Source organism: Epinephelus lanceolatus, chromosome 14 (assembly GCF_041903045.1).
Source record: "Epinephelus lanceolatus isolate andai-2023 chromosome 14, ASM4190304v1, whole genome shotgun sequence".
In the NCBI taxonomy this organism is placed as follows: Eukaryota; Metazoa; Chordata; class Actinopteri; order Perciformes; family Serranidae; genus Epinephelus; species Epinephelus lanceolatus.
This window is the reverse complement of record NC_135747.1, coordinates 41,950,473-41,966,551: the sequence shown is the minus strand read 5'-3', so window position 1 is coordinate 41,966,551 and position 16,079 is coordinate 41,950,473. Positions and strand designations below refer to the sequence as shown.

The following is a 16,079-nucleotide window of genomic DNA, read 5'->3' as shown; positions in this document are numbered from 1 at the left end:
GCGATCTGTTGGCGCGCTCCTGACACATGATGTACACATGTGTAATGAGATTAATACAATGAACTGATAATGGATTGGTCCCACAGTGTCTGGTACCTGATCCAGCTGTGTGTGATGCTAATATCAGATCCACATCGGTGCACCCCTGGTTGCTTCATGTGTTTAGTGCTGCAGTCACATGTAGCACAGAATACATTTCTCTCTGCGGTGTAAAGGAAGCACAAATACAGTTAATACAAGAACAGTGAACTTGTGTTTCCCCACTGAGTCTGAGTCACAGAGGTAATTATCAGTTTCTTTGAAAAGTAAATTCGTAGTGATGTCTGAAGAACCCAGAGGCTTTTTTTTTAACAACACTTCCTGCTGTGCTGAGGATAGTTTCAACTAACACAACACTTCTCTAACAAACTGGATAAAAATACTGTGTCTGCTGCAGGACGGAAAAAGATTTCTGACCTTTTTCTGACTCTGTTTCCTTCCAGACAGAGACAGTATCTAAAAATAATGTCTTTTATGCACCTATGCAACATGAACAAACATTTTAAAATGTTATCAGTTACATTTGTTTCTATTGCCTCTTTCTATGTGTTTCATTTTAAAATAAAAAATGCATTTTTCTTGCATTTTACAAAAAGAGTGAGGATCACCTGGATCACAAACAGCCGACGCAACTTGTGAAACAGGAAAACATATTAGTCTTGCAGACAGAATGTAATTTCATCCAGATGGTTAGACTTATTAAAGAGTTTGGATTTTTTGAGGTGGGGCTGCATTGGGTGCTTATCCACAGTCAGCGTAATACCTAAAGTAGATGTCAGTCGGCACACCTTCAGTTTGGAGAAGCAGGCTGGAATACTGACATGGAGGTTAAGCAATGTGCTGCTGTGGAGGGGTCAGCAACAAAATGTTTTTTAGCCACCTAAAAATATCAATATCAGTTTAAGTGTATGCTATATTGAGAGTTATTTCACTGCGTTACCTTTCTGTCAGACAGCTTGTTCTAACAGGGAAGCTGTTAACGGCTTCAGTTTTTCATCTTTGCTCTCGTCAAAGCCAGACTCCACTGAGAAAAACAGTAATTTTAGCAAACTGAACACAGGAGCTGCTGGTCTACTGCTGCCTCGATTAGTTTGTTAGTTTATGTTAATACATGACTTTGTTGACTCTGAACTAACCCTTTAAATGCAAAAGTCACACAATGAGACAAACAAACTAACTGATGGAGGCAGCAGTAGACCAGCAGCTCCTGTGTTCAGTGAGGTAGAATTACTGTTTTTCTCAGTGGAGTCTGGCTTTGAAGAGAGCGATGTTACGGCTTCATTTTCCAGTGGGAAATCACTGTTTGACATCAAGGTAAAGCAGTGAAAATATTCTAAATATAGCGCACACAATAACACTGAAATTGATCTTTTTAGGCGGCTAAAGGTTTTTGTTGCTGACCCCTCCACAGCAGCACATTTCTAACTTCCATGTCAGACTCCATCCGTCCACTGACATCTACTGTATGTAATATTCTTTCTATAGATAAGTGTCCCATACAACAGCACTCCAAAAAATCTAAACTATTCCTTTAACAACTCTGAAACTATCTCCAGATCAGCAGTTGGTGTTGTTAAGTGTCCTTCTAGGTTTCCCAGTCATCCTCAGTATTTATTTTTCAGACAGGACGCTCACCTCTGTGACTCAAACTGGGGCTAATGGTTCCCAGAGTAGCACAGGAGTCCAACATCTTACAAAACAACACTTCTTTATTGTTGTACAGTATGTAATCCTGGTAAAGTTCTTTTTTTTAATGTAACAGCAGTCTTTAATAAAACATCTGAAACCCAACAGCCTCCAGTCGGGCGGGGCAGTTTGTCGTCTCCCGTCAGCCCTCCGCCCTCGACAGCTCCAAAGCAGGCACATTCCTCATGCAAAAAAAGCTGTGACATGCATTTAAAACCCTTTTGTGTACCCAAGACCTCCCACCCCCCCACCCCAGAGTAACCCGCAGGATCTGAACTCCATGGACATCAGTGGGAGTTCTGCTCAGTGAATCTGTGTGTGTAAAGAGTCCAGGTCGTCCCTCCCCTGCTCCCGTTACAGAAAATAGAAACCAGAAATCTGACTGTCTATATTACAAGTAACGCGGCGCACAAAGCACCTCACCAAAGCAAAAAGAAGTCCTGAGACCTCCGTAGCAATGCAGCCTGGGTATTGGAGTTTTAGGGTTAGGCTGTTGTCTCGTCCCAGCATAAAGCTCAGTGGTTGGCGGGGTTAGGGGGGGTGAAGATGATGATGATGATGAATGTGTCAATGTATGTGTGCTACATAAGAATCAGGAAGGTGACACTCAGTCTGGAGTGTTAATGTGCAGTTAGATGGCAAACACTCGTCACAACCTTCCCACTAAAAATAAGTTTCCCTCGTTGCTTTGCTCCACAAAATAAATAAATTCACAGCCTAAATAAATAAATAAATAAATAACATTTTAGATAAAGGTGCATGTGTTCTCTGAAGGTGACTCTGATGGCTTTCTGTGTAAATTTTGATCCAAATGCTGCCTGTGATTAACAGGTGGAGGATTTTAGGGAACTTTTCATGAAGAAGGCACGAATGGCTGGATGGCTAAAGCTCAGGAGTGATGTGGGAGTTTGCTGTACAATCTGATTGGCTGTTTGTAAACAGTCATGATGGTGATGGGTGCTGTTTATGATGTTTGTGCTTCCGCCATGTTTTCCATCAGTCTTACTTTTTGTCTTTGGCACACGTCACAACCGCTTAAAGTTCACACCAGTGACTGTGAATAAAGATGGACGACGGGTCTCCACTTCGTCCCACTGTACAAAAGTGAAGCCAAAATATTTGGTGCATCGAATACTATAGCAGTTGCTTTCTAGCAATTTTTGCAGTTTCGTGTTACTGCTGTCCGACCAAAAATGAGAAGCGTAATTGATTGCAGGCACTCGACTGGCACACAAACCTGTCAATCATGACATCAAACCCCCTTTATATAGCCTCAAATTATTAAAAAGAAAAAAAAAAGATATAACTAGTTAAAACCAAAACTTATCAGAGAGGTGAACACTTGAACAAACATCAGTGTGATGAGAACTAACTAAAATGTCAGAAACCATCTTCGGAAAAAAATTATTTGATGTGTACTTTGAGTTTTTAGTTTGGCCCATGTCCGATCTGCTAACATGGACAGGGTGGGGTTTATAAGCTATACTGCAGCCAGCCACCAGGGGGCGGACAATATGTTTTGGCTTCACTTTTGGGGAGCTGTAATGTCGTCCATCTTTATTATACGATCTACGGTTCGCACTTTAATAGAAGTTGCTCCTCAACATGCTCATCTGCTGACCCGACTGTGTACAAACCCACTTGCTAAAATATTGGGATGCTGTGTGAAATAAAAACAGAATGCAAAGATCTGCAAATCCCTGTCAAAATGAGAATTCAACACATCCAATCTGTTTTCATTAAACATATTTTGCAGCTGTTCACATAACGTGTAAAATGACCGTCTGCATATCAGTTACTCACTGCGTGTTACGTTGAATTAGTGAAGATAACTTTATCTTGAATGCCTACATGGTGAACGATGAATCCAAACAAAGCGAACTTTCTTCATGAATTGAGGTAAATGGGGGCCGAGTTCAACATCAGCAAAACTACATCAAAACATCGGTTTACAAGCTCTCACACAACTTGTTTCATTTATGTGGTCAGTACTTTCCAAACACATACATTTTGATAAAAAAACGTAAAACTTGAATTAATAGCCCGGGCTATTATTTGCTTAAATCACTGAACTCAACAGGCCTGTATTTGAGACAGGCCTTTAATTCCTCTCACACAAAACTGGTGCTCAGCAAAGATCAGGAAATACAATCAAACTGTTTATTGAAACCAGTATGAATATTACTTGTATGAAATTAGGCTTCAGATAAAAACTCCGACAGACAGAGCATCAGAGAGTGAGTTACGTCACCACTTTATCCTGTTAAACGACCCTCACAACTTGGATTTATCTTTTGATCTGAGGACCCTTATGGACCATAGAAATATGAATAACTCACAGGGTCATCAAGGAATGGACACATAATTTGAGGTAGCCAACAACCCGTTTTTATACATCTTTTTATAATAAAAAAAAAAAGAACTGCGTGGGAACCAGACCAGGCCTCTAATCGAGACAGGCCTTTATCTGTCAAAATGTGTAGCCACACCAGGCTGGATGGCCGAGTAGCCTGCCTGGGCATGCGTTTGAACTCCGCTCTAGCGCAGCTCATATGCACACGTGTGCACTATGTGTAGCTGGAAGTTTTTTAAAGTAAAATGTTTTAGTGAAAATGCATGTGACTGCATAAATGGGACTGGGATTATACTGCAAGTGTTGTGAGAGTTTGTAAAAAGATGTTTTGATGTAGTTTTGCTTTTGTTAAATGCGGCCTTTGTTCACTTAATTTCATGGCGAGTATTGGATTGGATTCTACGTTCACTTTGCCGCACAGGAAGGACAAACTTTTCTTCACAGATTTAACCTAACGCACGGTAACTTATTTACAAATGGTCATTTTGCAAGTGCAGTATTCTTTTAACTCTATAAAACTACACTAATAAAGAAATCCTAACATTTCAATCCCTAAAAATTATGTGCGTAAAGTGGAATGACACCAGGAAAAAGTAGTGAAAACACTAAATACAATTTATATAATACTTTTGTTTGCAATGTACGCTTCAAGACGCTTCCTGTAAGAAGAAACTAATCTCTCACAGTGTTCACATGGGATTTTCTTCCACAGTCTGTCAGTCTTCAAAATTTTTGGGGGCCTGCTTGAGAAATTTCACTTTCAAAACTTCAACAATTGGTGTCCTCGGTTCCAAAGAAAAGGTGAAAAGGCTTTGGAAAGTGCTGCAGGTATAAAATTCAGAATAAGTTTATCAGTTTGAACATTAAATATCTTTGTACTGTATCCAATTAAATATATGTTGCATTCTGTTTTTATTCACACAGCGTCCTGACTGTTTAAAATCGGGGTTCTTCCCTCAAACTTATTTTATGGGGGAAAAAAGTTTCTGTCAGAAGTTAAAACCAATTTAAACATCTCTGTTTTTTTGGTTTTTTTTGTGAACATGAGTAACGGCCGTGTGTATGACTCTGAAGATGATGTCAGCTTCCCTCCACCAGCCCAGAGGATGATACTTTAAAAAATAATCCCACTGATGAAACGAACTGGCTCTCCAGGAGAGGTGACCTGATCTGTCTGAGACTGAACGAAGAGTTTACATTCCCAGTCCCAGTGCTGTGGCTCCGACTATCTGGCTTTGTTAAAGACGTGTCCCGCTGAGATATGTGTGTTTGTACCTGCCCTTTGAAGAGGAGGAGACATCCATACTGGGTTTAAAAAGCAACATTAAGTCAGCTGGAAAAATTCGGCTCCAGAGTTCAGTGGAACTGGTTAAAAAGCTCTGGTCCTACGTGTCCCAGTAGCTGCGGGGGTCGACTGATGCTACTGACGTGTTGATACTGTAAGACAAGTTGTGCTGTTGTTGTTGATCAGTGTAGAAAAGTACTCCCTCACACTGATTTGCTCACAGCTGGCGTTGCGTGTCGGCCTCCCAGGTGTGTTTCCTGTCTGTCCTTTGAGCATCACTTCCTGTGTGAAATGGACCAGGTGTCTGTTTCCCCGTCGGTCTTCACTCCATCATGCAGCCGTCACTTTCCCTGATCTGATCTCCATTGTTCCCCTTTTTTCATCTCTTTGATTCTCTGCTGCTCTTTTATCATCTCTCACTCAGTTCCAACTCGTTCATAACGCTGGCTCCTCTTCGTCGATGAAGCTGATGTGCTCTGTGGAGGACTTGCTCTCCTCCGCCTGTCGTCCCCACTCCTGCATCTCCAGCTCCTGTGGCTGAGTGACGGGTCTGGCCTCCCCGCGGCGCAGCTGCGAGTTACACCAAGGTGGCGTCTGGCTGTCTCCCGGCCTTCCCTGTGCACTGACAAAGTCCAGAGACAAGGGCAGGGAGACGGTGGAGGGGTGGAGGGAGACGGGGGGAGAGACGAGAGGGACGGAGGGGGAAGGCCTCAGCCGATGGTCTCCTGGCGAAGATGTGAGCGATGGGGGAGCTGAGCAGTGGGAGGACGGGGGAGGAGGGGTGTCCTGGGAGGGTGGCGGGGGGAGCAGGCCTCTGCTGGCACAGCTGCCAGGTCGGGATGGGTGGGGGCCTTGGCAGGGGGACAGAGATGGCGAGGAGCAGAGAGACATGGAGAAGGACAGAGAGGGTGACGGGGTGTGAGAGGCCAGGGGAGGCTGGTCCTGCAGCGAGGGCAAAAATATCCCGTTACTGGAGGAAGCGTTGAGGCTTCGGAGGCCCTCGGGATGCGCCTCCTCTGGGGAGGAGGGGTTGGAGTGGGTGGGGCCCGTTACGTTGCACCCTGGGGGTTTGGACGGGACCTGGGGCAAAGCTGAAGATGATGAGTTAGGCCTTTTCGGTGAATGAGGAGTCGGGAGAAGGCAACCTGGCAGGTCCACACCCTCAATGTCTCCACTGTCCAACAGGGAGTGAGTTTCAGGTCTCTGGAGGGAGCAAGGTGTGGCGGGGGGCTGCAGCACCAGGCAGGTGCTTGTGGACAGCTGGCTGGCGCTGCTTGGAGGCGGGGTTAGATTTGGCATCATGGTCATCAGGATTGGCTGTGGTGCTGTTTGGAGGAGGGGCTTGAGCAGGCGTGTCATTTCCTGCAACTCCTGACTGAGCTTGGAGACTTGTTTAGAGAGACTGTTCATCTGTTTGGTGAAGAGAGGGACAGGGTAAACACACACACACACACACACACACACACACACAAAGGTCAGTCCATGCAAATGTTGTATCAAGTTTCTTGTTGCTCAGGAGGATGATGGGACGGCGGGGTTCTTTCTATCTGACAAAGTTAATCCGTATTTGTGTAAAAGATAATCTGATACAGACGCTGCATACGTAATGTTCACACACACATCAACATTTATCTGACTGCAGAACACACGCTGCGTGCACAGATGGAATATTATGCTGGAAACACTCAGAGAGTTTATACCTCTGCTAAAGCAGCATAATCCCTCTAAACCTGTTATTTTAATAATAGAATTTAAATTAATTTGCATCTGGAACAAAACCTACACAGTGATGACAGACTGTCCTGCTGATTGGCTGATGGGGCTCCTGATTATGAATGCTTAAATCCCTCGATGGATTATTGGGGCTTTGCACAAGGATGCAAACGTTAAAGCAAATTTTTAGTGAGTCGACTTTTCACCACCAAGTTATTGACGTTTAAATTAATCATGTTGTTGAAGTCCCATGAACAAATGGAAAGCCATCACATTTTGCCAATAGTGGTAGTGGTGATATATTTTTTACTTAAGTAAAAGTAATGGTACAACGACATTCTAAACCCCACTTCCTGCACGTACAGGTTTTGTAGTATTAACAGAAAAATATACTAAATGCTGGGGTAGGCAAATGCACGTGTTTCATACAATAACCCAGTGTTTCCCATGCATTGATCTGTTTCATCTTATTTAATTCATTCATTCATGGTTCCTCCACCCGGCTCCCTGCCGCTGTGGACTGCTTCCCTAAGAGGAGAGCAGGCATCAACTTGGGCAAGGGACGTTTGGTTGGTGGCTGTGGCGGCTTGAATTCAGCCAGTACACACCCACAGTGGGCTGGTGACCAGCAGCAGAGCCAAGTCTAATCTGTGTGATGGCAGCAACAGAAAGTTTTCTGATCTGCTGGCTGGATTCAGGCTGCTGCAGCTGCTGACTACGGCTCTGTCTCTGGAGCTGCTGCTCCTCTCTCCTCCAGGCGAAGTGGTCTGTAGCGGTGGGGAGTGAGGCGGACGACAAACTGTGATTCGAGGCTCTAGCTAACATTAGCTACATAACCATAATCATGAAACTGCAGTCATGAGCCTTTGGCTCCAATTAGCAGAAGGCTAAAGTATTAGCAACATTACCTCTCCATCTTAAGGCCCGTTTCCACTGAAGAAGTTCCTGGTACTATTTGGGGGGCAGGAACTACTACAGGAACGTCCTCTCGCTCGGCCCTCTCAACCGCCGTGTCTCCACTGAGAGAGCGGAGTAGGAGGAAGGTTCCTGTAAAGTTACCGGGCTCTGGATGTGATGTAATCGTTGCGCGACCAGTTTGACCGGGGCGACATAGGGACGTAGGGACGCTGTTAGCTGTTAGCCGATAGCGGTGTCTGTAATAACTCACTAAACTCACTAAATGGCCCGTGAAAAAAAATATTTTTTCCAGCGGATGTCTTAGTTACAACATGATTGAGCTAACTGGGGTAGTTTCATGTCGTTTCCAACAACGGGAGGCTTTTAACAGATGACGTCCTGATGTTAGCTTTGCTGCTAGTGTTAGCTGTCCCTGTCAGCTGCAGCCACTGATGCTTTCTAGACATTGTGATTTCCCAAAACTGAATAAATACCACACATAGCAACACAAAACTGCTTTGCTAGCTCAATCATGTTGTAACTAAGATATCCGCTGGAAAAAATATGTTTTTCACGGACCGGTTATTGAGTTTGTTTATATGGCGGTGGAAGCTATGAACGAGCTAACCCTCGTCTGCTGAGTTTTAAAAATGCCGGCTATTTTGTTGCCTTCTGTTGACGTCACATTCTGCCTTGAGTATATCCAATCAGCACCAAGTAAACCCCAAGCCCCAGCCAGGAGTTTCTCAGGGCGTTCTGAGTACCTACTCCGAGGCAGGGACTTGTTTAGCCCCTGTAAAAGTTCTGGAACTCTGTCCTTCGGGGGTGGTTCCTGCGGTGGAGACACGCACCAGCGGCCCCGGCCCCGTAAATTTACCCCGAAGTTCCTGCGGTGGAAACGGGCCTTTAGAAGCATTTAACCGATTTTGACACGTATTTTGTTTATTGTCAGACTTTGTTTTTGATCAGTCCGTCTTCCTTTTTTGGGTTCCTTTGCAGTGCATGCAGTTGTTGCCAATAATGGAATAGCAACTTTTTCTGCAGGACTCTTTGCCATTGAACCAGACTTTCACCAAAGGGATGTACATCTGCATTTGTAGAACAGCCAATAGGAACACCCTCTCTCTGAAATGACCTGTGATTGGCTAAAGTCTCCTGTCACAGGCTATAATTTCTAAGCCTGAAAACAGAACCATGAGGAGGTGCAGAACTTTCTCTCAGACCATTTGAATTACAATACGATCAAAGTTTATTATGGGATTTTTGCCCACTGACACCAAATGAAACTGCCTACCCCAGCTTTAAAGTATTAAAAGTAAAAGTACTCATTATACAGTGTTATTATAACTATTAAAGTGTCCCAGTGTGTCATGACAGGGTGCCAACATGCACAACACCAGGACTTATTAACAGTCCTTAATTCCATTATTTACACTGGTCCTTTAATGTAAAAACGTCTGCAGTGAAAGCTGTTAAATAATTTATGAAATATTGTGCTGACTAACAGACGAACGAACAAAACACCCAGAGCCCTCAGGCAGATGTAGACAGGCATCATCATCATGTACAAACATCAGCACTCACCTCCTCAGTCAGTTTAGACACACTCTGCTTGATCTCAGAGTGCTCACGGATCCCTACACACACAACACACAACACAAACGTGAGCATTAATCCTCCAGAAAAAAACAATTCCTCGGACAGAGAGGTAAAATGCTGTGTGTGTGTGTGTGTTACCTGGGTACGGGGACGGTGGTGCTGCAGGTGACATGCTGGGACTGAACTCAAACTTCTGTGATGACGTGCAGTTGCTCTCAGTTTCAATGCCGTCCACGAATCTATGCAGGAAAAAGGGATTAAAAGTAAGAGATGGTGAACAGGAGAGGAATGTAAAGCAGCTGTAGGAGCACTAATTACAGTGTGTGTGTGTGTGTGTGTGTGTGTGCAGTGTATTTATTCGCACATATAAAACCCCCTGGTCAGCAGGTTTGTTCACACACTGCAGCACAGCACACAGGGTGTCATTAATCTCTGTGCACATATGGACACATTTACTTTGCATGAACACATGTCGTCCTACAGCGAGAAAACCTGTACACCTTCCAGCAGCTGCCATGTGACCCAGCAGTATGGTTACCATGGCAGCCAGACACCTATGCTGCAGCATCAACTGCTGCTACTTCTTTCACAGCGGTCTGTGTGTGTGTGTGTGTGTGTGTGTGTTACCTGGGGCTGAGTTCAGGCGGCGCGCTGCTGAAGCTGACCACCGGTATCTGCAGGGTGGTGGGGCGGGAATGCTCGGAGGGAGCACGGAACGGCCTGGGTGGCAGCAGAGGAGAGCGCAGGGGAGAGCTGAGCCCCCTGCTGAGACGCAGCGGGGAGCGAGGAGCACGGGACACTGTGTTCTGCTCCTCGTCGCCCTCTTCGTCCTCACGGATCGATGGCAGCTTCTTCACCAGGCCACCGTTACTCTCCCAGTCCACCTGAGGGAATAGGAGACAGTGAAAGTTTGAACCCAGTCACAGTGAAACAACATGAGCCGTCTCACCTGCTGTCAGTGACACAGAGGTTGTGTTTGTTTAGAGCTCAGCTGCATGTGTTGGTAAATAGAGCGCAGTGACACAGTTGTACCAGTGGGTGGCAGAATAACACCAGTTTCTACCAGTGAACACTGAATGTTTGATGTGTTGTACTCACACAGGTTCAGTTCAACACACTGCCTCTACTAACAGAGATCAATTAAAGGAATAATTCAGATCTTTTAAAGTGGGACTGTACGAGGTAATCATCCATAGCCAGTGTGTTAGCTACAGTCGTAGAGTTTGGAGAAGCAGAAAGGAGAAAGACATGGAAGCTACACAATGTGCTGCTTTAAAGAGGTCAGCAACAGAACATATTTCAGCCACTTAAAAACAAATCTAAATCAGTTTAAAGGTCCAGTGTGTCAGATTTAGTGGCATCTAGTGGTGAGGATTGCACATTGCAACCAGGTGAAACTTCTCTAGGTTCGAATTCCTTCAGTGTTCATTGTTCAGGAGCTTAATTATCCAGAGGTCTCTTCTTCTCCCAAACAAACATACCCGGTGATTCAAACTGATAAAACACTGAATAAAGACGTTTCATGTTACAAATCAGTGTTTTTGTGGCACTGTTCACTATGTTGCAGACGGCCTGCTCGCCCAGCGCCTGCTAATGTGTGCTCATTTTTTTGTATTTGATGACTTATGATGCAGATGTTCAGGAGGTTTTACCAGGAGCTGAATCATCCACAGAGGTCTCTTCCTCTCCAAAAGAAATGGACCAGGTGATTTAAACTGGTAAAAACGCTGAATAAAGCAGTTTAAAAATATTTGTTTTGGAGTCAAATGCTCTTTGCTACTGCCCCCTGTCAGTGGTGGAATGCAACTAAGTGTATTTACTGAAGTACAGATCTGAGGTACTCATCCTACTATATAATGATGAAACCTCTGTGTGTGTGTGTGTTCCACGTTTTTCTCCTCACTGACTTGGTCAATCCATGTGAAATTTGGCACAGTGGTAGAGGGTCATGGGAGGATGCCAATGAAGCAATATTACATCAATTGGCCAAAGGGGGGCGCTATAGCAACCCATTGAAATGTCAAACTTTGAATGGGCATATCTCATGCCCCGTATGTCGTAGAGACATGAAACTTTGCACAGAGATGCCTCTCCTCATGAGGAACACATTTGCCTCAAGAACCCATAACTTCCGCTTATATAGATTTTCTGCCATTTTGAATTTTTTGAAAAACACTTCAAATGGATCTCTTCCTAGGAAGTTTGAGCGATCTGCATGAAACTGGGTGAACATAATCTAGGGACCAATATCTAAAGTTCCCTCTTGGCAAAAGTTGGAAAACTTACTAAAACTGAGCTTCTATAAGGCAATGAATATTGCGGAGGGCGTGGCTCATCACATAAAGGTGTATAACATCTCAAGGGTTTCACCCATCACCACGCAACTTTGTAGGCATATGACCACACATAATCTGAGGGGACCCCTCCATTATTGAGCCCATCAAACAAAATGGGGGCGCTAGAGAGCTAATTTCTTATCTAGGCCTAACCGCCATATGGATTTTTACTAAACTTGGTAGATATGTAGAACAGGACGCCTCAAGGTGACTGGAGAAATTTAACTCTAATTGGCAACTGGGTGGCGCTATAACAACAGAAAAATGCTTCAAAATGGCTAAAATGCAACTGATCGCTGTGGCTCCCCCTGTGGACCAATGTTGGTGTTGTTGTTTTAATGTTTGGTATGACTAAGTCATGGTATGGTATGCTGTACATAATCATGGAAACTGTCAGTGTGTCATTCTGTCAGTCCCATGTTTTTCCAAAACTCTGTCTGAATACATTGCTCCTCTTAATGGGTTCAGTTGACTATTTAATCTGCAGTTTCCTGTGACCTGTATCCCAAACACACACCATGTGAAACTGTACGTGGGCAACTGTGCACTCAATGGGTATGGACTAGAACTTAAAACAAAGGAATACTTTGCACATCTATTTCCAAACAGGTGTGTAGGAGACATACAAGAACAACAAAACTTGTGGATCAAAACCAGGCAAACCTGGTTTGGCTGATGAAGGTCTAGTCACTGAAACTTTGCAGCATTAAGTCATTATTTTTGCAAGTTAGACAGTGTGCAGGAGTCTTTCCAGATCAAATATACTGTAGCTGGAGAGTCTGGCTGGAGAGCAAGGCGCCAAAACCCCAACTGCTTGAGGCCCCAGTCTAGTCTTAGTGTTTCTGCACTGGGTACTATTACTTTTAATACTTCAAGTACATTTTTGTACGATGAGTATTGATGATACTCACTTTACTTCAGTAACATCTCCAGTGCAAGGCTTTTACTTTTACTTAGCTTCCATGTCAGTACTCCAGCTTGCTTCATCAAACTGGGGGCGTGCCAACTGACATCTGCTGTATTTAACATACTCACTGACTATAGACAAGTACCCCATACAACCCTACTTTTAAAAAAATCTGAATAATCCCTTTAAATAAACACAAAGCATATCGTATCAACACACTTACACATGAGCAAACGTTTAGATATTACTTGATAAATTATATTTCTTTTATCTATATTTTTTGAGCCTCTTCTGTAAACTTCTTTTTAGTGAGGAGTTTTAGATTTACTCAGGTGTAGAGGTGATGTCAGACAGATTTTATATCAGTGTGTGTGAGCAGGTATTTTTATCAGTGGTTTAAAATCCTCACAAGACTCTAATATCTAACTTCTGGGATAGATTTTCTCTTCATGTCATTGATATTATCTCTGTTAGTTTTTACTGAGGAAAGATTTATGTGCTGGCCTTGAGAAAATAAAATATCCGCAGTATGAAGGTTTAATTCAAACTTATCTTGTTTTATTTGACTTTACTATGTCTCATGTTTGCTTCAAGTTTTATTATCAATATCATTTCATGATTTACTTTATGGTGCTGCAATCTGTTTTGATTTTGTGTCTATCAAACTATGAAGAATGAAATATGCACACATGCTGACATTAAAAGTTAAACTCATGAAGGACTTCCAGAGTTTGAGCCATGTTCCAAACTTCTCCCGTCACCCTGGGGGGATGATGTCAGAGAGAAATCAGACGGAGAAATGAAGGAGAGAATCATAACAACTTAAATTCCAATTATTTCTTATTTTGTTTTGAGTGAATATTGTTTTGCCTCCGACTTTGTCAGACTGTCAAAAGAAGCCTGTCATGCTACATTTAATACAGACTGCTGCGTCTGACTTTTCCTCATCACTTTCCTCCAAGCGCACGCACACACGCACGCATGCACGCACACACACACACACACACACACACACACTCCCCTGGCAGTTACACTCGTCCCTGTTCCCCATCAGCTCTGTCCCTGCTTATGAATTGAATAATTTAGGCTGTCTCCAGTGTTGATGCTGGGTCGCTGAAACTTCCAGAAATGACGAGCTAAACAAAACAGGACTCTGCGACTGTGATTGAACGACAAGAACTTTAAAGTTCTGCGTTAAATACACAACAGAAGAAGACACAGAGAAAACACAAGGAGAAAATCACGTCTTAATTTATTAATTCCGGATGTTTGCTGTGTAAGAGTTGGTGTGACTTAAAGGAACAGTTCAGCCCCAAATCAAAAACCCACACATTTTTCCTCTTACCTGTAGAGTTATTTATCAGTCTAGACAGTTTTGGTCTGAGTTGCAGAGTGTTGGAGATATCGGCCGTAGAGATGTCTGACTTATCTCCAACATAATGGAACTAGATGTCACTCAGCTTGTGGAGTTCAAAGTGCCAAAAAATACTTTTGAATCTACTCATAAATGAGGGGCTTGTGACAGTGTGGCATGTAAACATTAACGGCGTCCTCCTCCATTGAGGTGTAATGTTACTTAGCTTAGTGGTGCTTGGTGAGCTAGCAGATGCATGCTTCCTTCTGACCTACATGTTTGCGGGTGTAGTTCTATAGAAAGAAAATAGTTCCTACATGGAGGGTGTGAAGCCTATCCCTGCTGGCACTGGGTGAGAGGCAGGGTTCATCCTGGACAGGTCACCAGACTATCACAGGGCTGACACATAGAGACAGACAACCATTCACACTCACATTCACACCTACAGACAATTTAGAGTCACCAATTAACCTGCATGTCTTTGGACTGTGGGAGGAAGCTGGAGTACCTGGAGGAAACCCACGCTGACACAGGGAGAACACGCAAACGCCCCACCTTGGGTTTGAACCAGGCACCCTCTTGCTGTGAGGCGACAGCGATAAACACTGAGTATTTAAGAAACTACTGATCTACTGGGATTTTCAGCACAACCATCTCTAGGGTTTACAGAGGATGGTCCCAAAAAGAGCAAATATCCAGTGAGCCAAAATGCCTTGTTGATGCCAGAGGTCAGAGGAGAATGGCCAGACTGGTTCAAGATGATAGAAAGGCAACAGGAAGTCAAATAAGCACTGGTTCCAACCAAGGTGTGCAGAAGAGCATCTCTGAAGCAACAACACCTTGTCCAACCTTGAAGCAGATGGGCTACAGCAGCAGAAGACCACACCAGGTGCCACTCCTGTCAGCTAACAACAGGAAACTGAGGCTACAATTCACCAAAACTGGACAATAGAAGATTGGAAAAACCACATTCAGATGGAAGCATGGATCCATCCTGCCTTGTATCAACGCTTCAGGCTGCTGCTGCTGGTGTAATGGTGTGGGGGAGATTTTCTTAGTACCAACTGAGCATGGTTTAAACACCACAGCCTACCTGAGTATTGTTGCTGAGCGTGTCCATCCCTTTATGACCACAGTGTACCCATCTTCTGATGGCTACTTCCAGCAGGATAACGCACCATGTCACAAAGCTCACATCATCTCAAACATGACAATGACTTCACTGTACTCCAATGGCCTCCACAGTCACCAGATCTTTTAGATCTTTTATGATTTTGCGATAGAATTTTGTTTCTTTAATGCTCTCTCACACTACCAGTATTATAATGAGGAATAATAAGTAAGAGTAAATCATTTGTGTGTAGGAGCAGAGTGGCCATTAAATCTCCCACGTTCCCAGTAAACTGAGATCCTCTATGGTAGCTTCTAAAATACAACAATGAAATAATAAGAATGAGGAAGAGTCTTTCCTGCGTGTGTGCTGTGTCTAAAATCAGTGACATTAAGTTTGACTTTACCTCCACCTTCAAACTAATTCATTTACTTCATTAAGGGATCACATGACAAATTGCCATTCTCCTCCGCCGGCTTCAAAATAAAAACATAACTCGTGCCCTGACACAGAATGACTGGTGCAGTGAGTAATGAATGTATTTCATTCCTCATCATGCAGACAAGCCAACGCCCCTCCACTCTCCCCCTGCTCCTTTAATCAAGTCTCTCCTCTCCCTCCATCTCTGCCTGCTCAGCATACTTGCTCTCTTCGTCCTCCTCCCCCACTGCCCTCCTCTCAGCCTCCCTCCTCTTCTACTCCCCCCTCCTGTGCCACCGTAATTTATTTTTAGCTCCCTTGTTCTAATCTTAGCTCCCAGCTCTGGAGGAAACCGAGGAGCGCTCTGCGATGCGGGGGC

General features: G+C 43.9%; 1 protein-coding gene across 1 annotated transcript in view; it reads right to left on the bottom strand.

Annotated features, from left to right (window-relative positions):
* Nucleotides 1-1,728: 1,728 nt before the first annotated feature.
* Nucleotides 1,729-16,079, bottom strand: part of kcnh3 (potassium voltage-gated channel, subfamily H (eag-related), member 3) — a 234,635-nt gene continuing 220,284 nt past the window's right edge. Inside the window, exons 12-15 of the mRNA XM_033612613.2 lie at nt 10,200-10,456; nt 9,711-9,811; nt 9,558-9,610; nt 1,729-6,773 (exon numbers count right to left, since the gene is read on the bottom strand). Of these exons, the coding sequence (XP_033468504.1) occupies nt 5,799-6,773; nt 9,558-9,610; nt 9,711-9,811; nt 10,200-10,456 (1,386 nt within the window). The 3' untranslated portion in view covers nt 1,729-5,798. The remainder of the gene's footprint in view (nt 6,774-9,557; nt 9,611-9,710; nt 9,812-10,199; nt 10,457-16,079) is intronic.